The sequence below is a fragment of the Myxine glutinosa genome, chromosome 3 (genome assembly GCF_964187855.1).
Source record: "Myxine glutinosa chromosome 3, kmMyxGlut1.1, whole genome shotgun sequence".
Taxonomy (NCBI): domain Eukaryota; kingdom Metazoa; phylum Chordata; class Myxini; order Myxiniformes; family Myxinidae; genus Myxine; species Myxine glutinosa.
Window position 1 is genome coordinate 105,112,844 of NC_136263.1, and position 26,866 is coordinate 105,139,709.

The 26,866-nt window shown below is 49.4% G+C and overlaps 1 protein-coding gene across 1 annotated transcript in view; it reads left to right on the forward strand.

Moving 5' to 3' along the window:
- LOC137423297 (band 7 protein AGAP004871) overlaps positions 1-26,866 on the forward strand; it is a 90,481-nt gene that overhangs the window by 36,662 nt on the left and 26,953 nt on the right. Inside the window, exons 6-7 of the mRNA XM_068110290.2 lie at positions 2,713-2,768; positions 2,908-2,986. Of these exons, the coding sequence (XP_067966391.2) occupies positions 2,713-2,768; positions 2,908-2,986 (135 nt within the window). The remainder of the gene's footprint in view (positions 1-2,712; positions 2,769-2,907; positions 2,987-26,866) is intronic.

Here is a 26,866-nt window from a genome sequence, read left to right on the forward strand (position 1 = left end):
GTTTGAGAGTTCAATCTTGAGTGTGGAGAGATAGTGCTTCCTGGCACTCCTGAGGGTAGAAACACACTTGTTTCGAGCTTGGTGGAAGGAACTGAGATTGCCTTCAGTTGGATTTGCCTTCCAAGACGCAAAGGCAAGTTGTTTCAGGGCAACTGCCTCACCACAAGATTCAGTGTACCATGGACGGGAGGAAGGGTAAGACAACTGAAGACGAGATGGGATAAATCTGTGCATGAGAGAGAGCAGTTTGCTTTGGAGGGATGGTTGGGGGGGAGATTTGAAGGGGAGGGGCAAGGGGGGAGTTTAGAAAGTGGATGATTAATGAAAGATGAACATGTATAACAAGTTGGGTTTGTTGTGATTTTCAAGTTAGCGATTCGTTTAAGAACGATGGAGGAGGGATGGAATGAATGAGAATTTAGAGCATGGAGTGATTTGGAATCATAAGAGATTGAATTTTTTTTGAAATGGAATGAGTTGAAGAGGAAATTGAAAGGAGCCTTTTAAATAAGAAGAAAAACAGCGTGTTGTAATAAACCACTGAATAAAACACTGAAGGGGATAGTTGAAACCTATTTAAACAGAACTGTGAAGAACAATCTTATATTCACAAAAATACCAATGGGGGAGAGGAAGCCTAGAGCGACGACCACGAGTCACTTGAACAGGGCAAAAGGTGGAAGGCAAGGGGAAAATGGGGGCGGGGCGAGACAGCGCACGTGGGCAGAGGCAAAAGCACACGAGGAGAAAGGGAAATAAAAGTTTTTTTGTTTGTTTTTTTGTTTGTTTTTTTGTTTGTTTTTGGGGGGGGGGTGTGGGGGTTACAACGTTCGACAAATAGTAGATGTTTGGTGAAGCTTGGTGGAGAAGGGGAAATCAAAAAAGCTAGCAAAAACAGCGAAGGAAGGAACAACCTTCGACGGGGGAAGCCTGAGGCTGCAAGGCCTTGCTGTGTCGTTGCCTACAACCGCCCGGGAGCCTTCTTAGCACACTCCAAAAGAGCATTGTCGATTTTTTTCTGGAGTGGGAAACACTGGCTCCAACCCGCCGTGGCATACTTACCACTTACTGAAGGTGGCCAAGGTCTCATTGACATCCGCAGCCGGATTATGGTCTTCCGGCTTCATATCGTTCGTCAACTTATATATGGAGATGAAGCCCTACTCTGGAGGCCTCTGGCTAACTGCATATTGCAGCTTACATGCAAGCTGGGCTATTGCCGAGAACTTTTCTTGATGAACCCTCATCAAATCGATTTATCCTTGCTGCCCACCTTTTACCAAGGCGTGATGAATGCCTGGCAAGCCCTGTCCTTTTCCCATGAAATGGCAACATACAACATGGAAATGTTGTTGAATGAACCCCTATGCTACAACCCCTTCCTGGAAAACAGTTTAAATAATAAGGGACTTGTTCAACGTTTTGTTGATGCCAAGCTGTTGTGAGTAAAATACCTCATGACAGAGTCTGGGGCTGCTGGTTGAGTGCTGCTGTTGTGGCACAAAAAACTGGAATAAAATCTGTCAGGATCATCTCTCGGTTCCTTCAAGGGATATCCACAACATATCGTAGTACCTGTGAGGAACGTGGACCTTCCCCCAAGGAAACAACAGGTGACTTCCCCAAACTCCTTGTCTTCAGCCCGCCACTTAATCTGTCCCCTGGCCTGAACAGCCCTGTGATACTGCATTATCCCTTCCTTCCTTTCCAAAGAAAACTTTGTACAACGCGTACGTTAAAATTTTATATGCAAAAACATTTTCTGAGCACCCGAGGCTTCGATGGTGGGATTTTTTTACCCCCAATATCCCCCAACTGTCCCAATTGGCGAAGTTTTTTTTTATCTCTTGCCTACTCCAAAGTATGTTGGAGATATTCAATGGAAGCTTGTACACTGGATTTTACCTTATAATGTTTTACTGAACCAGTTTTCTACTGCTAATTCTAATCTGTGCCCTTTCTGTGCATCCGTTGAAACTTTACCGCATATATACCTTGAATGTGAATGATTGCAACCTCTTTTTACCTTTCTCCAGGAACGCTTTGTGAAACTCGGTTCTCTCTTCAATTACAATGTTTTTATTTGTGGTGTTTTAGGACCGTCTTCCCTTAGGAATGTGGTTTTAATGAACTTTTTAATTGGTCAGGCCAAGTTTGCAATTTACAAGTCCAGGAAGAAAAAAATGGGAAATGTTTCTGGTTCTTCACATGATGTACTGCTCACCCTTAAGGCTCTTGTAAGTGCAAGGTTAAAGCTAGAGTTCCGGTTTTTAAAAATGAACAATAATTTAACATTTAAAAAAAGAAAAGTGGGGTTTTAATGATGTCATATGCAAACTTGATGATGATGATTTGTTAATGATTTCTCCTTGAAACCATTTTAGTTATTGTGTTTTTTTCTTTGTGACTGCACATAACTGATCCTTTTCACTGTTGTAATAAAAGGAAGAAACAGTCAGTCTCTCTCTTTCTCTTTCTCTTTCTCTCTCTCCCTCTCCCTCTCTCTTTCCCTCTCTCTTTCCCTCTCTCTTTCCCTCTCTCTTTCCCTCTCTCTTTCCCTCTCTCTTTCCCTCTCTCTTTCGCTCTCTCTTTCCCTCTCTCTGAATGTTTCCTGACCTGAAAGGTTTTGAATTATTTTCCTATTTACGTACATATATCTGTTTGTATTTGCTTCAAATAATCTTCAATCAGCTCCATTCTTACATTTTACAGCTGGAGCTTAATGCAATCACTGGATCCTGGGGTGCTGCTGTGGAGCGAGCAGATATGTATGCATGAATGCATTTTATTTCAGAACATGAAGGATTCTTTGTTAAATTATTATAACACATTTGCTGTTAAAGTCAGATTGTTCAGGCCAAGATGGGAGATAAAAGTGTAATCTCTATATCCTGTTCATCATTACAGAAAAGATGTACGTGTTCCAAAAGAGCTGCAGCTCTCCATGGCTGTTGAAGCAGAAGCCACAAGACAAGCCAGAGCAAAGGCAAGTGTACCTGTTGTATTTTTTGGTGAAATTGTTGCTTCTTTATTGAAAGCTAATTGATGTATACAGTGCTTACTTCGAGTTATCTGGTCTGGTTTTCATTCCCGATGGAACAACAAACGACATTTTGTGTCCGATGAATATATATGTGACCTACCACTGCAAAATGAGTCAGAGGTCACTTGGAATTTTGTTTTAATTTCAAGCAAGAATGTGATAGTGGCCAGAAATGGCCATTTGCAGTTGCTTTTATTTTGCAGTTTTACGAATGGGTGGTGTGGAAGTGTAAAATTTATCTATGAATCAAATTATTTTTATGAGCCACAACCTGTCAAAATCGTGTGTTTAGAACCTACTTATCTTGTGTACAAGTTTTATTTTATGATACATAGAAGTTTATACATTTTTATATCCTACATAATATATCCAGATGTTCCATATAATAAATTCTTGATTTATGGTCAAATAGCGGGTGCTTGTATGTAAACCATAGAGTTTTATATGGCGAACTAATAGGGTCTGCAGTTTGCACGACCTGGACAGAACGCAGGGTGCCCTAGGTCATGAAATGCAAATGCTGTGTGCATTTTATATGAGATTAAGACGGCACGTGTGATCCATGAAGTTGACTATTATTTTAACATTGTTCATAACAGACAATATAATATCTATATGTATGTATGTGTATATATATATATTGTTACGGTCCGCGGATAAGGATGTTGTTTGCCGAGCGAAGGCACCGCGGCCGAACAGTTGTTCCCCGACTAAACCCGATTCACCCAAACGTTGGCCGTATTGCGCCACAGATATTCAATGGGGAAAAGACTAAGACGACGAATGCAAAGAGGAAGAAGAAGAAGACGTACAGAAGAGTAAACGGGGTTTATTATTATTTACACACACATAAGCAAAAAGAGCAGTCACGATTATTTACAGGTGACATGAAAACGCAGGTGACACAGTGAAAATTACTAGCTTATACAGACTTAGTTTACTACCCAGGACAGCACGAACAAAACAAACTCACGTACGCAAATGGATGGAAGGGTAGGAATCGTTTGGAAGGATGAGCAGGTGGGATCACAGGGCACAGCGAGCAGGTCCACTCCGGGCGGGAAGCGAGGAGCCGGCAGCTCCTTGTATTCGGCTTTACAGCGCACGCCGGCAGCTCTTTGTATTCGGCTTTACAGCGCACGCCGGCAGGGTCACTTGGCTGGTTGAAACGGGGCTGGTTGAAGCGGCTCTTGGTCAAAAGCTTTTCGTATCTCTCACGCCACTCCGGTGCAACTCTGAACTCTCTCCCGGTGGACTGCCAACCCTCTTACGCACCTGGACTCATCTGCCGTATCTCTCGTGTAGCTTGTCCCAGCGATCGTCGCACCCTTCTGTCCAAACCTTCAGCGCGGGTCTGACACGCCCTCCTCGGTTTTGGTACCGCCCTCCTCCCCGTGCTCTGTTTCGTGACCTTGTATGGTAATCCCCCGGGCTTGTCTCCTTATTTGGGCATGGCGCCGACGGCACGCCCCTCGTGGCGAGCCACGGGCTTGTTCCCTTATTTGGGCATGGGGCTGAACAGCCCCGCCCTTCGTGGCGCACCCTGGGCTTGCCTCTCCCGGGCGACCCCGCCCCTCCTGTTCAAACAGAGCACAGAGCACATATTCACTATAGCAGCGAAATGAGAGGGCGTGCACCCCACGCTTGTGAACTGCTTTACCCGCAGATGGAGAGTTTGGCTGGGAAATGGAAGTATTGAAGGGGAGCTATTCTTAATTGATTCGGTGCAATGGAGTATTATTCTAATGGAAGACAAGGCCTTACTCTAAAACACATAATAAGATATAAGCTACTGAACAAGGGTTTTATCGGGTCCTTCAATGTGGTGTTTCATGGAATTAACTACCGAGACGCCCTTTTTTCCTTTACACAACTCTGGAGGCAGGATGGGCCATATACAACCAATGTTACACAACAATTTACCACTACAATACACACAATCAAAAAAAATGCAATCCTCATATCCGCAACACTGCACCCTCCTCCTCTTAGGCACGTCCCGGGCCTATAACTTTAATTTAGTGTGACACGTAGGTGTAGTTCCCTCTACTTTAACCTGACCCTGAGTGCGACAGTTTTAAAACATAAATAAATGTGTCCCACTGCTCCATTGCAACCTGCCTAACAGACTCACGCCCACAGTTAACCGAATTGCGGAATGGTCTTCAAACTACACACTGATGGTGGGGAGCATTATTTACAATTGACGCTACTTTTATTTACAAGACTAACCCAGGACCTGTGATCGTTCTTTCTGGGGGGGAGACAGTCTGCTCTGCATCAATGCACCATGAAAGCACCCAAAAACGCACCAACACACCCTCAAGCACCAATCGGTGCAGTCTCCACAGTTCATCAATAAAAATAAACCAACAACCCCTAACCCTGCAGGTGGTCTCTTGCTCTTCGGCTCCCTCTGCTGGCTATTATTATTTCTTCCAGTTGTTGTCTTTTTCCTTTGCTGGCGGCCTATTTGCAATAAAATGCACCTAACGTGTCCGTTTTTATTTTCTTTATTTATGGCCCACAGGGCCAACTACGTGTGGTTCACCTGTGGGGCATCGGTGCCCTGTGGCCAAGGTCCGCCAGCAAGATTTCGGGCCCTCATGGCCGGTTCCAGCAGAGGGGCCATGCCCCAACCCATGGGGTCCATAAGTGGTGCTCGGCCACAGGCATGTGGTCCATAATGTGGTGCATCGATGCAGACAGCTGGTTCTGGGAGTTCCGGGCGCACAATGGAGGACTCACGCACGCTCCCCTCGGTGCCCAATGGCCCACAGGTCATGTGGGAGACAAAAGGGGGAAGACAGATGAGCGAGGGGTAAGGTCACAAGGGTACACATCAATAAGGCAATGCAAGGTGAAATGCGTACGGAGGGCGAAGTGAGAAAGCTCGTCCCTACCGTACGTCACCCCCCCTGTCACCTACACTACCCTTGCCCTTACCCCATATGTACAAAACCTACACATTTACAAATCCGTCGCTACCGTCACGTCTTCCCCATATTTCCCCTATACCAAATTCGTCTTCACAATCCCTCTACTTCAAAATTTGCCATCACCCAATTTCATCATCAATCCTCATAAGGAGGAAGAGATGGAACATCAAAGCACAATGTCACACCCACGTCATGATGCGTCTCACATCCCAAACATTTGCATCAAAAATAATCAAAACAACCTGGCATGGTGTGGAGGTACCTGTCACCTCAGGTGAGTGGATGCAGATGGTGCGAGGAGACTCCAATCCTAACTATCCTCTAAATGACTTTAACACACGTTACACTACCCGGGGTCTTTCCCTGCCAATCCATTGGCCAACTTACACTATGGGTTCTAAAAACCAATTCCCATTGACCAAACTGTGGTGCTTCTCAATTTGGGGTCTCACTCCCCCGATTCATCTCCCGGTGCCCTTGCACAATTTCTGGGCTGGGTCGTGTAGCTCTCCCAGCAGGTCTACCCACCTGCACACCTCCACCACTGTAGTTGCCACCCGAGCTTACCTAGCTCCTCACCCTAACCTAACTAACTGGGGAAGGCCCCTCCTGGCTCTGTCACCCCACTCGGTGCCCTCTGGCACTGGGCTACCCGTGTCCGTCCTCCGGATCCTCGGGCCCCATCCACAACAACTCTACCGGCTCCCAGAGCCCACCTGCGGCCTCACCTGGCCGACATCCTCACAGTGGTGGAGTGCCCAAACCAACTACACACACTAACAGGCTACACGCCCAGCCATTTCCACAACACTCATGCACCCATCCAAACATCATTCTTCCACAGATTATTGGCACCACAGATGCCAATATCCAACCACAATTTACCTGTACCCTCTACCTAACTCTTAGACTACCCTCCCCGGGTATTCGTGATGGGGGTCCACTCTTCCCCCATTCACACCTTCGCACCATCCACTCCACTCCATAGTTTCCACCATACTCACTCCATGACCATCCATTCCAATACTCCATATATTCCACACTCCATGTATTCCATACACCTGTTCTCCATTCACCTGTAGTTGCACACCTGTGCACTCACACCTGGTGCCACCTGCACCCTCCTTCTCCCTGGACCATGTGGTCAACACAATACACATCACCATCACCATCACTCAAACACTGCTCCACACACCTGTTCAGTTGCACACCTGTGCAATCACACCTGTTCAATCACACCTGTTCACCATACACTTCCAATCCTCAAACACACGGCATCATCTCATCTAACTACTCCCCTCTGAAACTTGCGCTTCCCAGTCGTCCCTTTAAACTATTGCGCTCCCTCGTCATTATCATCCACTCTAATCTACCTGCGTCCCCACTACAGGTGTCATTGTCACTAACTAACCTTAACGTTACCTAATGTCATCTTCTAGGTCCCTACACACGATATATCCTAACCCACCCGGGCTAGTATTCACTGCCATAAACCCCATAACCTAGTGCTCCTTTGCCCCCCCCTTGTGAGGGATGACAGGGTTGCCATCCCACCACATGGGGCATCTTCCACTACCAATTTTGCTCACCAAATTTCAGCCAATCAAAAATTTGCCAATCACTCTACCAATCCTCTGCCAATCATCACTCTGCCAATCCCTTTGCCAATCATCAAATTTTGTTTTTCTAATTTCGGGTCCAGACCACCATCCTCATCATTACTGTCTACTTACTAATGCCTCTCGGTGCGCCAATTCACTCCTACAGCCCGGCTTCGCACGGCCGAGCAATGAATGCGGGTTGCTTGGTGCCGGCGGCTGGATATGTCCCGCATTCGGTGCAGGGAAGGACGCTTACCCGGGCCGAGATCCCACGCACCACCTCGGCACGGAGCCATCCCATTGCTCGATCTCGACCTGCCGGAACGCCTCAACAAAAAGGGGTCGCCATGACGACCCTTCCTATCGGGCTGCCCGTTCCGCCTAGCGGAGCACGGACGCGGCCGTTCCAAGCGTGGCCCAGCGCGGATCACGTACGGCGGTCCTTTCGAACCCGCCGTGGTTCGGATCCCCGCTGGTCCTCGCGGCACGCGAAACCCGGCACGCACCGAGGGCCCGATTCAGCTAAATGTCGCTCTAACCGCTAACCCGGTTACCGTCGCTGCCTCACCTGCATGCTTACACGCATACGCTACCCCTTTCACCCTCACCGAGCTCGGTGTTCCAACGCCGCCCGTACACCCTGCATACTTCGTCATTGCATTCGTTCTTTCGCTCACAGACTTGGTCACACACCTGACCACCGAACACCTTGGCACACATTCGTCGTTCGCACACCTCACCAACACACCTCTTCGCGCCCCCTCCTCGGGCACCTCCTCTGTGACAACCACAGGTGTGCTCTCACTCGCACACCCAACCACGTGCCTCACTACCAACTTAAGTGTGCATTCCCACACACGCTCTACCATTCCAGGTGTGCATCCTTCCATTCCAGGTGTACATCCTCGCTCACCTGTCACAACCAACTCACGCTCCGTGTCACTCTCACTACTTTCATTACCACCCTTGACAGCGCACTCACCCTTACTCTCGACAGCGCACTCTTTCCTCATGCACCTGTCCGTTACACACCTTTCTCGCGCACACTCTTGCGCACACTCTCCCGTTACATCCTCTGTAACACTCACCACAGGCGTGCATTCTCCCTTACTCTTGACAGCGCGCTCTTTCCCCATGCACCCGTCCGTCACACACCTTTCTCGCGCATCCTCTTGCGGACACTCTCTCGTTACTTCCTCCGTAACACTCCCCACTCCGCGCTTCCATGTGCCCCCTCGCACACGCGCAACAACCAACTCACTCTCGACGGCACACTCACTCCTTGGCGCGCATTTTTCCTCACACACCCCAGAGTAGGATATTCTCGCACACCTCCTCTTTCGCACACCAGACCTGTCGCACACTTCACCAACGGCCTCTCACGAACACCCGGATCCAAATCAACCCCCAAGCCGACTGAAGCTCCCCTCACATTATGTACATTTCCACGTATATCGCCACTCACCTTGACACCTTGTCTCCGCACGTCCTCTGCCACCTGCAAACTCTTTATTTGGTTAGTGAGCACATCATCACGATTCGAGCACAGACCTTGTACCAATTCCATCACCTCCTCCTGTATTTCTCTCTTAGTTTCTGTCCGTCTCTTCTTAATTTCACTCACCTCTTCTTCCACTTCCTCTAATTTTTGCTTCACCTCTTTTATTTCCCGGTGCGTCTCCTCAAGTTCATCCTCTAAGGCTACCTTGACCGTTTCTATGTGCGTCCTCACCTGCCGGTCCTTCGTCTCCATTACCTCTGTCACCTCGTCCAACCTCATTGTCAATCCCTCACGTACCATCTGACATTGCCTCTGTGTCGCTATCAAGTCATTTTTAATGTCGTTTTGTGTCGCTTTTAACCCTCCTAGTACCGCAGTGTTCCTTTGAACCTGCTCCGTTAGTTCTTTTTGTCCCTCCGTCAGCTGTTCCACCTCCTCCGTCAGGTCCTCTATTCCCCCTTGTAACCTCGCCGTATTATTCCTCACCTCTTTCTCTATACGCTTTTCACCTCGCTTTACCTCCTCGCGTACCCCCGAGACATCCTCACTTACACCTCGTCGTATTTCCTCTTTCATCTCCTCCCTCTCTTTTGTAGATGCTGCCCTCATCTGTCCCAATTCATCCCTCTGAGCATCCAATTTGGTTTCTACCCCGATTTTTACCTCCTCTATCTGCTCTCCCATTTGTTTAATTTCTCGGGCGGATTGCTCCCCTATCTCCCGCAATTTGTCTTCCATCCTATCTTCTAACCCCCTCAACCCATTTTTCACCCCCTCTAACTGATTCTCCTGGGCAGCCATTCTATTTTCCACCCCCATTAACCCATGTTTCACCCCTTCTATCCCATTGTCTAACCCCTCAAATTTGCTGTCTATCTTCCCTATTTGGGCACTGGTACCCCTCGCTTCGTCCCTCATTACCCCCAATTGCTCACTCTGAGCCTCCATCCGGTTCCCCATTTGCTCACTCTGAGCATCCATCCGGTTCCCCATTACCCCCATACTGTGTTTCAAACCTCCAATTTGGTCTCCCATACTCATCTGTACAGCTGCCTGTAGCTGCGCAATGAGGGCCTGCATGTCAATCGGCTGCATGTTAAAGCCCGCTGATACAGCGGGCTCGGCTACCGCGCGCTCGTGCGAGGCGCCTTTTTGCGCCCCTGAAACCTCGTGCGCGAGAGCGCCATTTTGTGCACCTGATACCCCCTCAACCACATTGCCAATGTTCTCCTCTACTTCGTCCCTCTGATCCTGGGTTACTCCTAACCCCTCCTCTAGCTCACCCACCGGCATCCCGTCGCCTTGACCAGCCATGGCGCAATTTCAAAATTCGGGTTTTGCTTTAAAACAAAACAAATTTCCAGCAGTTCGTAATTTTGAGCGCGTTAAGCGCGCTTCGGGTCCGATCCCACTCCTGACACCAATTGTTACGGTCCGCAGATAAGGATGTTGTTTGCCGAGCGAAGGCACCGCGGCCGAACAGTTGTTCCCCGACTAAACCCGATTCACCCAAACGTTGGCCGTATCGCGCCACAGATATTCAATGGGGAAAAGACTAAGACGACGAATGCAAAGAGGAAGAAGAAGAAGACGTACAGAAGAGTAACGGGGTTTATTATTATTTACACACACATAAGCAAAAAGAGCAGTCACGATTATTTACAGGTGACATGAAAACGCAGGTGACACAGTGAAAATTACTAGCTTATACAGACTTAGTTTACTACCCAGGACAGCACGAACAAAACAAACTCACGTACGCAAATGGATGGAAGGGTAGGAATCGTTTGGAAGGATGAGCAGGTGGGATCACAGGGCACAGCGAGCAGGTCCACTCCGGGCGGGAAGCGAGGAGCCGGCAGCTCCTTGTATTCGGCTTTACAGCGCACGCCGGCAGCTCCTTGTATTCGGCTTTACAGCGCACGCCGGCAGGGTCACTTGGCTGGTTGAAACGGGGCTGGTTGAAGCGGCTCTTTGTCAAAAGCTTTTCGTATCTCTCCCGCCACTCCGGTGCAACTCTGAACTCTCTCCCGGTGGACTGCCAACCCTCTTACGCACCTGGACTCATCTGCCGTATCTCTCGTGTAGCTTGTCCCAGCGATCGTCGCACCCTTCTGTCCAAACCTTCAGCGCGGGTCTGACACGCCCTCCTCGGTTTTGGTACCGCCCTCCTCCCCGTGCTCTGTTTCGTGACCTTGTATGGTAATCCCCCGGGCTTGTCTCCTTATTTGGGCATGGCGCCGACGGCACGCCCCTCGTGGCGAGCCACGGGCTTGTTCCCTTATTTGGGCATGGGGCTGAACAGCCCCGCCCTTCGTGGCGCGCCCTGGGCTTGCCTCTCCCGGGCGACCCCGCCCCTCCTGTTCAAACAGAGCACGGAGCACATATTCACAATAGCAGCGAAATGAGAGGGCGTGCACCCCACGCTTGTGAACTGCTTTACCCGCAGATGGAGAGTTTGGCTGGGAAATGGAAATATTGAAGGGGAGCTATTCTTAATTGATTCGGTGCAATGGAGTATTATTCTAATGGAAGACAAGGCCTTACTCTAAAACACATAATAAGATATAAGCTACTGAACAAGGGTTTTATCGGGTCCTTCAATGTGGTGTTTCATGGAATTAACTACCGAGACGCCCTTTTTTCCTTTACACAACTCTGGAGGCAGGAGGGGCCATATCCAACCAATGTTACACAACAATTTACCACGACAATACACACAATCAAAAAAAATGCACTCCTCATATCCGCAACAATATATATATATATATATATATTGTTACGGACCGCGGATAAGATGTTGGTTTTGCCGAGCGGAGGCCCCGCGGCCCTAACAGTTACCCCGACTAACCCGATTCCCGAACGTTGGCCGGATCGCGCCACAGATATTCAATATGGAAAAGACAAAAGTGACACGGATGTGAAGACGAAGAAGAAGACAAAAAGGTTGGAAATACGAATATAATTTATTTACTATTTACAGGCTCAAAGTAACCAAGGAAGAAGGAAGGATAATAAAATAAAATAGACAGAGGGACGGACCAGAAGGACACAGTGAAAATCGCTAGCTTATCTATGCAGTCTTAATTAACCCATGGACAGAACAAACAAGGACAGACACGCGGGGAATGATGATAGGACTGGCGGGAGATGGATGGCTGGAGGGAGAGGAAGGTCCAAGGGTACTGCAGCACGATCGGCGGTGCCGTTTCCTCAAAACTGCCGTCAAGGCCCCAAGCTGCTGTTGTTGCTGCTGTGGCCGCCGCTGCTGCTGCTCTGTGGACGTCGCGTGCTTTGCCAGGACTCGTCTGGTCCAACCACACAACTGAACAACGTGCTTGCTTCTTGCCCAACACTCTTGCTTGGTCCAACTTTGGCGAGCAAGGCGACGAATAGCAGGCTTTGTGCTTCCCTGGATGATCTCCTTAATGTTCTGTCTGGATGATCTCTCTGGATGATCTCTCTGGATGATCTTTCGCAGTACCTTGCGCGCGCGCTTTTATAGCGCCTCCGGCGATCAAGCCGCCGGCCTTCAGGACACGCCCATTGGTGTGCTCACCTCGGCCCTGGTTGGTCGCGCGACCCTCTGGCTCCGCCCTTGATGACGACGGGCGGGCACGCCCTTCTTCCCCGACCCGAGCACATGTTCAATGGTGGTTTTGGAGGGGATGTAATTGGCAATCGAGGTTTGGCAATGATGAAAGGGGAAAGTGAAAGGAATCTACTCTATTTCACTTGGTGCAATGGAGTGTCATCTTAATGGGAGACAAGGCCTTACCCTATTACACATAATAAAGATATAACTATCAACCAGGGGGAAATCTATGATTGGCTGACGTGTATGCTTTATGGACTAATTATGGGACGCCCTTTGACCTTTACACTACACTGGAGGCAGGAGGGTCCAGAATCAAGCAATATTAATAAAACACACAATAAAAAAAATACAATCCTCATAACCGCAACACTGCATAGGCACGTCCCGGGCCTATAACTTTAACTTAGTGTGACACGTAGGTGTAGTTCCCTCTACTTTTAACCTGACCCTGAGTGCGACAGTTTTAAAACATAAATAAATATGTCCCGCTGCTCCATTGCACCCTGCCTAACAGACTCATGCCCACAGCTAACCGAATTGCGGAATGGTCTTCAAACTATACACTGACGGTGGGGAGCATTATTTACAATGGCTCTGCTTTTATTTACAAAACTAACCCAGGACCTGTGATTGTTCTTTCTGGGGGGAGAGAGACAGTCTGCTCTGCATCAATGCACCATGAAAGCACCCCAAAACGCACCAATACACCCTCAAGCACCAATCGGTGCCCAGTCATCATAGTTCATGAATAAAAATAAAAACAACAACCCCTAACCCTGCAGGTGGTCTCTTGCTCTTCGGCTCCCTCTGCTGGCTATTATTATTTTCCAGGTGTTGTCATCTTCTTTGCTGGCGGCCTATTGGTGGAATTAAAATGCACCCAACGTGTCCATTTTTTATTTATTTATGGCCCACAGGGGCTGACTATGTATGGTTCACCTGTGGGGCATCGGTGCCCTGTGGCCAAGGTCCGCCAGCAAGAGTTCGGGCCCTCATGGCCGGTTCCAGCAGAGGGACCATGCCCGAACCCATGGGGTCCATAAGTGGTGCTCGGTCACAGACAGGTGGTCCATAAGGTGGTGCATCGATGCAGACAGCTGGTTCTGGGAGTTCCGGGCGCACAATGGCGGACTCACGCACGCTCCCCTCGGTGCCCAGTGGCGCACAGGTCCTCATGTGGGAGACAAAGGGGGGAAAGACAGATGAGCGAGGGGTAAGGTCACAAGGGTACACGTCAATCAAGGCAATGCAAGGCGAAGTGCGTACGGAGAGCGAAGTGAGAAAACTCGTCCCTACCGTACGTCACCCCCCCCTGTCACCTACTCTACCCTTGCCCTTACCCCATATTTACAAAATCTACACATTTACAAATTCATCACTACTGTCACGTCTTCCCCATATTTCTTCTATACCAAATTCGTCTCCACAATCCCTCTAGCCAAAATTTGCCATCACCCAATTCATCATCAATCCTCATAAGGAGGAAGAGATGGAACAACAAAGCACAATGTCACACCCACGTCATGATGCGTCTCACATTCCAAACATTTGCATCAATTAAAATAATAAAAACAACCTGGCATGGTGTGGAGTACCATCGTTACCTCAGGTGAGTGGATGTAGATGGTGCGAGGAGATCTTCATCCTAACTACTTTCTAAATGACTTTAATACACTTTACACCACCCGGGGTCTTTCCCTGCCAATCCATTGGCCATCTTACACAATGGGTTCTAAAAACCAATTCCCATTGACCAAACTGTGGTGCTTCTCAATTTGGGGTCTCACTCCCCCGATTCAACTCCCTGTGCCCTTGCACCATTTCAGGACTGGGGCGTGTAGCTCTCCCAGCAGGTCTACCCACCTGCACACCTCCACCACTGCAGTTGCCACCCGAGCTTACCTAGCTCCTCACCCTAACCTATCTAACTGGGGAAGGCCCCTCCTGGCTCTGTCACCCCTCGGTGCCCTCTGGCACTGGGCTACCCGGGTCCGTCCTCCGGATCCTCGGGCCCCATCCACAACAACTCTACCGGCTCCCAGAGCCCACCTGCGGCCTCACCTGGCCGACATCCTCACAGTGGTGGAGTGCCCAAACCAACTACACACACTAACAGGCTACACGCCCAGCCATTTCCACAACACTAATGCACCCATCCAAATACCATTCTTTCACCCACACCACAGATGCCAATATCCAACCACAATTTACCTATACCCTCTACCTAACACTTACACTACCCTCCCCGGGTATTCGTGATGGGGGTCCATCCTTCCCCCACTCACACCTTTGCACCATCCACTCCACTCCATAGTTTCCACCATACTCACTCCACGACCATCCATTCCAATACTCCATATACTCCATACCATATATTCCACACAACCATTCTCCATACACCTGTCGTTGCACACCTGTGCAATCACACCTGGTGCCACCTGCACCCTCCTTCCTTCCTGGACCATTCGGTCAATACAACTCACATCACTATCACTCACTCATACACTGCTCCATTCACCTGTCCAGTTGCACACCTGTGCAATCACACCTTTTAACCATACACACGGCATCATCTAATCTACCTGTTGCCCTGCTAACTTAGTGCTCCCCGTCTTCCCTTTAAACTAAGCACATACCACGTCATTATCATCCATACTAATCTACCTGCGTCCCCACTACAGGTATCATTGTCACTAACTAATCTTAACGTTACCTATTGTCATCTTCTAGGTCCCTATCATTTTATCCTAACCCTCCCGGGCTAGTTTTCACTGCCAAACCCCATAAATCTAGTGCTCCTTTGCCCCCCGCATGTGAGAGATGGCAGAGTTGCCATCCCCCCACATCGGGTATCTTCCACTACCAATTTGGCTCATCCAATTGCAACCAACCAAATATTTTCCAATTCCTGCCAATTCTATTCACTTTTCTAAATTTCGGATCAAAAACACTATCAGTATCATCATCATCACTGTCAGCTATATCCTAGCCTCGGTGCATCATGACATCATTAAAACTCGGCTTCGTAAAGCCGAGCAATGAATTCGGGTGGTTTGGTCGCCTGCAGGTTGAATCCGTCCGGCTTTCGGTTCAAGGGAGGTGGTTTGGTCGGGCCGAGATTCCACGCACCATCTCGGCGCGGTACCTTGCAGTCCCGGGCCCGATGACCGAGGCTCGCCCTATTGGAACCCCGCCCCCGCTAGGGGGCGCCGTCCCGCTTCCTCCCACTCGCCCTTGAACCGGACCGGTCGCCTCGCCCGAGAAGGCCCGGACTCGACCGTGCAGGGCGGGGCCAAGCCCGAATCGGCAACGACGCTTCGAAGAGAAGCGACGCAGCATCGATCCGCGCCGGGCCTCGCATCCAACAAAGCACACCGCGCCCCGAGTGCTCGCATCGGCTATCCGTCGCCCTAAACGCTAACCCGTCCAACGTCGATGCTTTACTCGCATGCCCACACGCACACGCGACCCTTTTGACACTTACAAAACCCGGCGTTCCAACGCCGTCCGTACATTCCACCAACGCACTCCCTGTTGCACACCACACCTCTCACGCACACTCGCCGTTCGCACACTCCCTTAACACACCTCACGCACCGTCTTGCGCACTCTCCCCCGGTACGTACTCCGTACCACTCACCATGGGCGTGCTCTCTTGCATCCACCCACTAACGCGCTCAGATGGGCTCTCCCACACCCGCGCCATGGCCAACTCCGGTGTGCTTCCTCGCACACGTTCCACCACCACCTTACTCTCCGTGTCACACTCACCCTTGCACGTACACTCCGTATTGCTCTCACTCGCTGTGTCACACTCCGTACACCCCGACGTGCATGCTTGCTCGCACTCGGTATCACTCTCGCGCTTCGTAACACGCTCACCCCTTGACGCACACTTTTTTTTCACACGCGTGCCATTTCCACTCACACGGGACCCTTCACCAACACCCGGGTGCCATATTGACCCCAATCGTGCGACTATTCTCTTCGCGCCAAACCCCCTTTTACAAAATCTCCCGGCACCACATGCAGCCCGTCTCACCTTCGGGGTTCTTCTTCCTCCCTGCACCAACACCTGCAAATCTTTATAAGGATTAATGAGCACAGCATCGTGATGTGAGCACGGACTTTGTACAGTTTCCATTCCTTCCTCCGATTCCTGGGCTACCTCCGTCGTCTCTTCAATTTTGATTATACCCACTACTGCTTTTTCTTTATTCCCCTCGACGACCGCTGGCTTTAATAAAACACCCTTTTCTACCTCAGCGGTCGCCGGCTGCTCCATACCCCGGGTCGCGATCTCTTTCTCCGTCATTTTACCCGCGCTTTTCTCCGCCTCGCTCAACCAGCGCTTCTCGCCCCGCTTTACCTCGTCGTGCACCCCTGGGACCCTTTCGCCCAACCTGCGGTCTCTGTCCCTCTCCGCTTCCCTTACCTTATATGCGACTCTGTCCCTCGCCATTTCCTCCCTATCGGCCCTCATTCCGTTCATTATTCTGTTTTCCATTTTTAACATGAGGGCCTCCATTTGTAGCAAAAGGTTCGAATCCACCAATACTACGGTCACGGGCGCCGCTAAATTTGGTGCCGCTGCACCCACGTGCGTGAGGCCGCCATTTTGCGCGCCTGACACCTCCTCAACCACCTCCTCATTGCCCTCCTCCACATACATTTCCCCCAGGTCCTGGGTCGATTCTACCCCGTCTATCTCTCCCACCGACATCCCGTCGCCTTGACCAGCCATGGCGCGATTTCAAAATTCGGGTTTTGTAAAACAAAACAAATTTCAGTAGCTCGTAATTTTGAGCGCGTTAAGCGCGCTTCGGGTCCGTTCCCGCTCCCGACACCAATTGTTACTGCCAATCGTACAATTGGTGTTCCAAAATTTGGGCTAAATAAATTTAGTCCCAGGTCCGAATCCGACACTCCTGACACCAATTGTTACAGACCGCGGATAAGATGTTGGTTTTGCCGAGCGGAGGCCCCGCGGCCCTAACAGTTACCCCGACTAACCCGATTCCCGAACGTTGGCCGGATCGCGCCACAGATATTCAATATGGAAAAGACAAAAGCGACACGGATGTGAAGACGAAGAAGAAGACAAAAAGGTTGGAAATACGAATATAATTTATTTACTATTTACAGGCTCAAAGTAACCAAGGAAGAAGGAAGGATAATAAAATAAAATAGACAGAGGGACGGACCAGAAGGACACAGTGAAAATCGCTCGCTTATCGATGCAGTCTTAATTAACCCATGGACAGAACAAACAAGGACAGACTCACGCGGGGAATGATGATAGGACTGGCGGGAGATGGATGACTGGAGGGAGAGGAAGGTCCAAGGGTACTGCAGCACGATCGGCGGTGCCGTTTCCTCAAAACTGCCGTCAAGGCCCCAAGCTGCTGTTGTTGCTGCTGTGGCCGCCGCTGCTGCTGCTCTGTGGACGTCGCGTGCTTTGCCAGGACTCGTCTGGTCCAACCACACAACTGAACAACGTGCTTGCTTCTTGCCCAACTCTCTTGCTTGGTCCAACTTTGGCGAGCAAGGCGACGAATAGCAGGCTTTGTGCTTCCCTGGATGATCTCCTTAATGTTCTCTCTGGATGATCTCTCTGGATGATCTCTCTGGATGATCTTTCGCAGTACCTTGCACGCGCGCTTTTATAGTGCCTCCGGCGATCAAGCCGCCGGCCTTCAGGACACGCCCATCGGTGTGCTCACCTCGGCCCTGGTTGGTCGCGCGACCCTCTGGCTCCGCCCTTGATGACGACGGGCGGGCACGCCCTTCTTCCCCGACCCGAGCACATGTTCAATGGTGGTTTTGGAGGGGATGTAATTGGCAATCGAGGTTTGGCAATGATGAAAGGGGAAAGTGAAAGGAATCTACTCTATTTCACTTGGTGCAATGGAGTGTCATCTTAATGGGAGACAAGGCCTTACCCTATTACACATAATAAAGATATAACTATCAACCAGGGGGAAATCTATGATTGGCTGACGTGTATGCTTTATGGACTAATTATGGGATGCCCTTTGACCTTTACACTACACTGGAGGCAGGAGGGTCCAGAATCAAGCAATATTAATAAAACACACAATAAAAAAAATACAATCCTCATATCCGCAACACTGCATAGGCACGTCCCGGGCCTATAACTTTAACTTAGTGTGACACGTAGGTGTAGTTCCCTCTACTTTTAACCTGACCCTGAGTGCGACAGTTTTAAAACATAAATAAATATGTCCCGCTGCTCCATTGCACCCTGCCTAACAGACTCATGCCCACAGCTAACCGAATTGCGGAATGGTCTTCAAACTATACACTGACGGTGGGGAGCATTATTTACAATGGCTCTGCTTTTATTTACAAAACTAACCCAGGACCTGTGATTGTTCTTTCTGGGGGGAGAGAGACAGTCTGCTCTGCATCAATGCACCATGAAAGCACCCCAAAACGCACCAATACACCCTCAAGCACCAATCGGTGCCCAGTCATCATAGTTCATGAATAAAAATAAAAACAACAACCCCTAACCCTGCAGGTGGTCTCTTGCTCTTCGGCTCCCTCTGCTGGCTATTATTATTTTCCAGGTGTTGTCATCTTCTTTGCTGGCGGCCTATTGGTGGAATTAAAATGCACCCAACGTGTCCATTTTTTATTTATTTATGGCCCACAGGGGCTGACTATGTATGGTTCACCTGTGGGGCATCGGTGCCCTGTGGCCAAGGTCCGCCAGCAAGAGTTCGGGCCCTCATGGCCGGTTCCAGCAGAGGGACCATGCCCGAACCCATGGGGTCCATAAGTGGTGCTCGGTCACAGACAGGTGGTCCATAAGGTGGTGCATCGATGCAGACAGCTGGTTCTGGGAGTTCCGGGCGCACAATGGCGGACTCACGCACGCTCCCCTCGGTGCCCAGTGGCGCACAGGTCCTCATGTGGGAGACAAAGGGGGGAAAGACAGATGAGCGAGGGGTAAGGTCACAAGGGTACACGTCAATCAAGGCAATGCAAGGCGAAGTGCGTACGGAGAGCGAAGTGAGAAAACTCGTCCCTACCGTACGTCACCCCCCCCCCCTGTCACCTACTCTACCCTTGCCCTTACCCCATATTTACAAAATCTACACATTTACAAATTCATCACTACTGTCACGTCTTCCCCATATTTCTTCTATACCAAATTCGTCTCCACAATCCCTCTAGCCAAAATTTGCCATCACCCAATTCATCATCAATCCTCATAAGGAGGAAGAGATGGAACAACAAAGCACAATGTCACACCCACGTCATGATGCGTCTCACATTCCAAACATTTGCATCAATTAAAATAATAAAAACAACCTGGCATGGTGTGGAGTACCATCGTTACCTCAGGTGAGTGGATGTAGATGGTGCGAGGAGATCTTCATCCTAACTACTTTCTAAATGACTTTAATACACTTTACACCACCCGGGGTCTTTCCCTGCCAATCCATTGGCCATCTTACACTATGGGTTCTAAAAACCAATTCCCATTGACCAAACTGTGGTGCTTCTCAATTTGGGGTCTCACTCCCCCGATTCAACTCCCTGTGCCCTTGCACCATTTCAGTACTGGGGCGTGTAGCTCTCCCAGCAGGTCTACCCACCTGCACACCTCCACCACTGCAGTTGCCACCCGAGCTTACCTAGCTCCTCACCCTAACCTATCTAACTGGGGAAGGCCCCTCCTGGCTCTGTCACCCCTCGGTGCCCTCTGGCACTGGGCTACCCGGGTCCGTCCTCCGGATCCTCGGGCCCCATCCACAACAACTCTACCGGCTCCCAGAGCCCACCTGCGGCCTCACCTGGCCGACATCCTCACAGTGGTGGAGTGCCCAAACCAACTACACACACTAACAGGCTACACGCCCAGCCATTTCCACAACACTAATGCACCCATCCAAATACCATTCTTTCACCCACACCACAGATGCCAATATCCAACCACAATTTACCTATACCCTCTACCTAACACTTACACTACCCTCCCCGGGTATTCGTGATGGGGGTCCATCCTTCCCCCACTCACACCTTTGCACCATCCACTCCACTCCATAGTTTCCACCATACTCACTCCACGACCATCCATTCCAATACTCCATATACTCCATACCATATATTCCACACAACCATTCTCCATACACCTGTCGTTGCACACCTGTGCAATCACACCTGGTGCCACCTGCACCCTCCTTCCTTCCTGGACCATTCGGTCAATACAACTCACATCACTATCACTCACTCATACACTGCTCCATTCACCTGTCCAGTTGCACACCTGTGCAATCACACCTTTTAACCATACACACGGCATCATCTAATCTACCTGTTGCCCTGCTAACTTAGTGCTCCCCGTCTTCCCTTTAAACTAAGCACATACCACGTCATTATCATCCATACTAATCTACCTGCGTCCCCACTACAGGTATCATTGTCACTAACTAATCTTAACGTTACCTATTGTCATCTTCTAGGTCCCTATCATTTTATCCTAACCCTCCCGGGCTAGTTTTCACTGCCAAACCCCATAAATCTAGTGCTCCTTTGCCCCCCGCATGTGAGAGATGGCAGAGTTGCCATCCCCCCACATCGGGTATCTTCCACTACCAATTTGGCTCATCCAATTGCACCCAACCAAAAATTTTCCAATTCCTGCCAATACTATTCACTTTTCTAAATTTCGGATCAAAAACACTATCAGTATCATCATCATCACTGTCAGCTATATCCTAGCCTCGGTGCATCATGACATCATTAAAACTCGGCTTCGTAAAGCCGAGCAATGAATTCGGGTGGTTTGGTCGCCTGCAGGTTGAATCCGTCCGGCTTTCGGTTCAAGGGAGGTGGTTTGGTCGGGCCGAGATTCCACGCACCATCTCGGCGCGGTACCTTGCAGTCCCGGGCCCGATGACCGAGGCTCGCCCTATTGGAACCCCGCCCCCGCTAGGGGGCGCCGTCCCGCTTCCTCCCACTCGCCCTTGAACCGGACCGGTCGCCTCGCCCGACAAGGCCCGGACTCGACCGTGCAGGGCGGGGCCAAGCCCGAATCGGCAACGACGCTTCGAAGAGAAGCGACGCAGCATCGATCCGCGCAGGGCCTCGCATCCAACAAAGCACACCGCGCCCCGAGTGCTCGCATCGGCTATCCGTCGCCCTAAACGCTAACCCGTCCAACGTCGATGCTTTACTCGCATGCCCACACGCACACGCGACCCTTTTGACACTTACAAAACCCGGCGTTCCAACGCCATCCGTACATTCCACCAACGCACTCCCTGTTACACACCACACCTCTCACGCACACTCGCCGTTCGCACACTCCCTTAACACACCTCGCGCACCGTCTTGCGCACTCTCCCCCGGTACGTACTCCGTACCACTCACCATGGGCGTGCTCTCTTGCATCCACCCACTAACGCGCTCAGATGGGCTCTCCCACACCCGCGCCATGGCCAACTCCGGTGTGCTTCCTCGCACACGTTCCACCACCACCTTACTCTCCGTGTCACACTCACCCTTGCACGTACACTCCGTATTGCTCTCACTCGCTGTGTCACACTCCGTACACCCCGACGTGCATGCTTGCTCGCACTCGGTATCACTCTCGCGCTTCGTAACACGCTCACCCCTTGACGCACACTTTTTTTTCACACGCGTGCCATTTCCACTCACACGGGACCCTTCACCAACACCCGGGTGCCATATTGACCCCAATCGTGCGACTATTCTCTTCGCGCCAAACCCCCTTTTACAAAATCTCCCGGCACCACATGCAGCCCGTCTCACCTTCGGGGTTCTTCTTCCTCCCTGCACCAACACCTGCAAATCTTTATAAGGATTAATGAGCACAGCATCGTGATGTGAGCACGGACTTTGTACAGTTTCCATTCCTTCCTCCGATTCCTGGGCTACCTCCGTCGTCTCTTCAATTTTGATTATACCCACTACTGCTTTTTCTTTATTCCCCTCGACGACCGCTGGCTTTAATAAAACACCCTTTTCTACCTCAGCGGTCGCCGGCTGCTCCATACCCCGGGTCGCGATCTCTTTCTCCGTCATTTTACCCGCGCTTTTCTCCGCCTCGCTCAACCAGCGCTTCTCGCCCCGCTTTACCTCGTCGTGCACCCCTGGGACCCTTTCGCCCAACCTGCGGTCTCTGTCCCTCTCCGCTTCCCTTACCTTATATGCGACTCTGTCCCTCGCCATTTCCTCCCTATCGGCCCTCATTCCGTTCATTATTCTGTTTTCCATTTTTAACATGAGGGCCTCCATTTGTAGCAAAAGGTTCGAATCCACCAATACTACGGTCACGGGCGCCGCTAAATTTGGTGCCGCTGCACCCACGTGCGTGAGGCCGCCATTTTGCGCGCCTGACACCTCCTCAACCACCTCCTCATTGCCCTCCTCCACATACATTTCCCCCAGGTCCTGGGTCGATTCTACCCCGTCTATCTCTCCCACCGACATCCCGTCGCCTTGACCAGCCATGGCGCGATTTCAAAATTCGGGTTTTGTAAAACAAAACAAATTTCAGTAGCTCGTAATTTTGAGCGCGTTAAGCGCGCTTCGGGTCCGTTCCCGCTCCCGACACCAATTGTTACTGCCAATCGTACAATTGGTGTTCCAAAATTTGGGCTAAATAAATTTAGTCCCAGGTCCGAATCCGACACTCCTGACACCAATTGTTACAGACCGCGGATAAGATGTTGGTTTTGCCGAGCGGAGGCCCCGCGGCCCTAACAGTTACCCCGACTAACCCGATTCCCGAACGTTGGCCGGATCGCGCCACAGATATTCAATATGGAAAAGACAAAAGCGACACGGATGTGAAGACGAAGAAGAAGACAAAAAGGTTGGAAATACGAATATAATTTATTTACTATTTACAGGCTCAAAGTAACCAAGGAAGAAGGAAGGATAATAAAATAAAATAGACAGAGGGACGGACCAGAAGGACACAGTGAAAATCGCTCGCTTATCGATGCAGTCTTAATTAACCCATGGACAGAACAAACAAGGACAGACTCACGCGGGGAATGATGATAGGACTGGCGGGAGATGGATGACTGGAGGGAGAGGAAGGTCCAAGGGTACTGCAGCACGATCGGCGGTGCCGTTTCCTCAAAACTGCCGTCAAGGCCCCAAGCTGCTGTTGTTGCTGCTGTGGCCGCCGCTGCTGCTGCTCTGTGGACGTCGCGTGCTTTGCCAGGACTCGTCTGGTCCAACCACACAACTGAACAACGTGCTTGCTTCTTGCCCAACTCTCTTGCTTGGTCCAACTTTGGCGAGCAAGGCGACGAATAGCAGGCTTTGTGCTTCCTTGGATGATCTCCTTAATGTTCTCTCTGGATGATCTCTCTGGATGATCTCTCTGGATGATCTTTCGCAGTACCTTGCACGCGCGCTTTTATAGTGCCTCCGGCGATCAAGCCGCCGGCCTTCAGGACACGCCCATCGGTGTGCTCACCTCGGCCCTGGTTGGTCGCGCGACCCTCTGGCTCCGCCCTTGATGATGACGGGCGGGCACGCCCTTCTTCCCCGACCCGAGCACATGTTCAATGGTGGTTTTGGCGGGGATGTAATTGGCAATCGAGGCTTGGCAATGATGAAAGGGGAAAGTGAAAGGAATCTACTCTATTTCACTTGGTGCAATGGAGTGTCATCTTAATGGGAGACAAGGCCTTACCCTAATACACATAATAAAGATATAACTATCAACCAGGGGGAAATCTATGATTGGCTGACGTGTATGCTTTATGGACTAATTATGGGACGCCCTTTGACCTTTACACTACACTGGAGGCAGGAGGGTCCAGAATCAAGCAATATTAATAAAACACACAATAAAAAAAATACAATCCTCATATCCGCAACAATATATACTGAGACGCAATAGAAACTAATCACTTTTTCGATCTTAAATTACCAGTAATCACAATGCACAAATGTAATATGTGCACTTATTTTGGCAAGTCAGTGTACCCCCTACAGACAAATCGGTCACACATGGTCACGTCACCTTTGAGTCGTTCTCTTCATGGCCCAGGTGCGTAACACTTGCTTTGACCATTAGCGATTGCTCAAGGGGTATGTGATGATTTTAATTAGCAGCATGTGATGTCTGGATATTGGCCTGAAGACGCCAGTGCAAAATGAACATTTCTGTCAACATGCCACGATTGTCAAGTCATCAACGGCAGCGTGCCCTGGGCATGCTGGAATGCGGGCTGAGCTACCATGAGGTGGTACGTCGCATTGGGTGCACACACCAGACGATATCGACCCTGGTGCACAGAAACACCCTCTACAACTCTGCTGATGAAATTGTTGTGTCCAAATTGTTGTGTTGTCTTATTTTGAACCATGACAATTTTATGCTATTCCAAAACAAGTGGTAAGTTTCTATTGTGTCTCAGTATATATATATATATATATATATATATATATATATATATATATATATATATATATATATATATATATATATATATATATATATATATATATATATATATATATATATATATATATATATATATATATATATATATACAGTGAAACCTTGACTTACGAGTGCACCAACTTACGAGTTTTCCGAGATACGAGCCGTCGCTCGGGCGGTTTATTGCTTTGAGATGCGAGCCGAGATCTGAGTTACGAGCTTACGCCACCCGCCACCAAGTGGGTTCCGGTCACGTGGTTATCTTGCCGTGCAAGCATCTCTGCCGTATATCGCTGCTGCTTTGTTTTCGCATTTTGGTTATTTTGGAGCTTACGCCACCCGCCACCAGGTAGGTTCAGGTCACGTGGTTATCTTGCCGTGCAAGCATCTCTGCCGTATATCGCTGCTGCTTTGTTTTCGCATTTTGGTTATTTTGGAAAATTTCTTAGTTTTAACCATGGGTCCGAAGAAATTGAGTGCCAAGGGCAGTACTGAGAAGAAGAAGAGGATGATGTGCTTGGAAATAAACACGCAATCGTCGAAAAACATGAGCGAGGTGTGCGTGTTGTCGACTTGGTGAGGCAGTACGATCGTAGTACTTCTACGATATGTACGATTTTGAAGCAGAAGGAGTCGATAAAGGCTATAACGCCAGCCAAGGGCGTTACGATTATTTCAAAGCTCCGGACCTCTATCCATGAAGAGATGGAGAAGTTGTTGTTTGTGTGGTTGACGGAGAAGCAGCTCGCAGGAGATACCGTGACCGAGAACATCATGTGTGAGAAGGCCCGAGACATTTACGGGGATTTGGTGCAGCAGGCGGCGGGAACATCAACGGACAAGGCATCGGAAGTCATTCAAAGCCAGTCGGGGATGGTTTGATAATTTTAAGAAGAGGACCGGCATTCACTCCGTCGTCAGGCATGGTGAGGCAGCAAGCTCGGATGTGAAGGCAGCTGAAGATTTTATAATAACTTTTGCCGAACTGATAGAAGCCGAACGATACATCCCCCAGCAAATCTTCAACTGTGACGAGACAGGGCTCTTCTGGAAAAAGATGCCGAGGAGGACGTATATAACGGCAGAGGAGAAGAGCATGCCAGGCCACAACTTGTTCAGAGTGCCGGCGATAGCTCGCCTTCTCTTTGTGGAAAACACGGTGAGATCCTTAACATGCAACAACTAATGGGACACAAACGGGGCGCCCAGTTTAGCGGTACACACATTGATGAATCACCCTGCCTGTGAAACACCGACATGACAGGTTATAGCTGGGTCGGGATTCAAACCCAGGCTGGACAGTTTAGAGTCAAGTGTGCGTACCTCCAGTCCAGGCCATCCTGCCAACTTGTATGCTGCATACAGGTGAAATATAAAGCGCGAGATATTTTTATATATACTGTATATTTCAAAAAAAATTGGTGTGGTTTTTGCGGGCTGGAACGGATTAATAGCATTTCAATGCATTTTAATGGGGAAATTTAATTTGAGAAACGAGCAAATTGAGTTACGAGCTCGGTCACAGAACGAATTAAACTCGTAAGTCAAGGTTTCACTGTATATATATATATATATATATATATACAGTATATATATAGATATATATATATATATATATATATATATATATATATATATATATATATATATATATATATATACTGTATATATATAATATATATATATATATATATATATATATATATATATATATATATAAT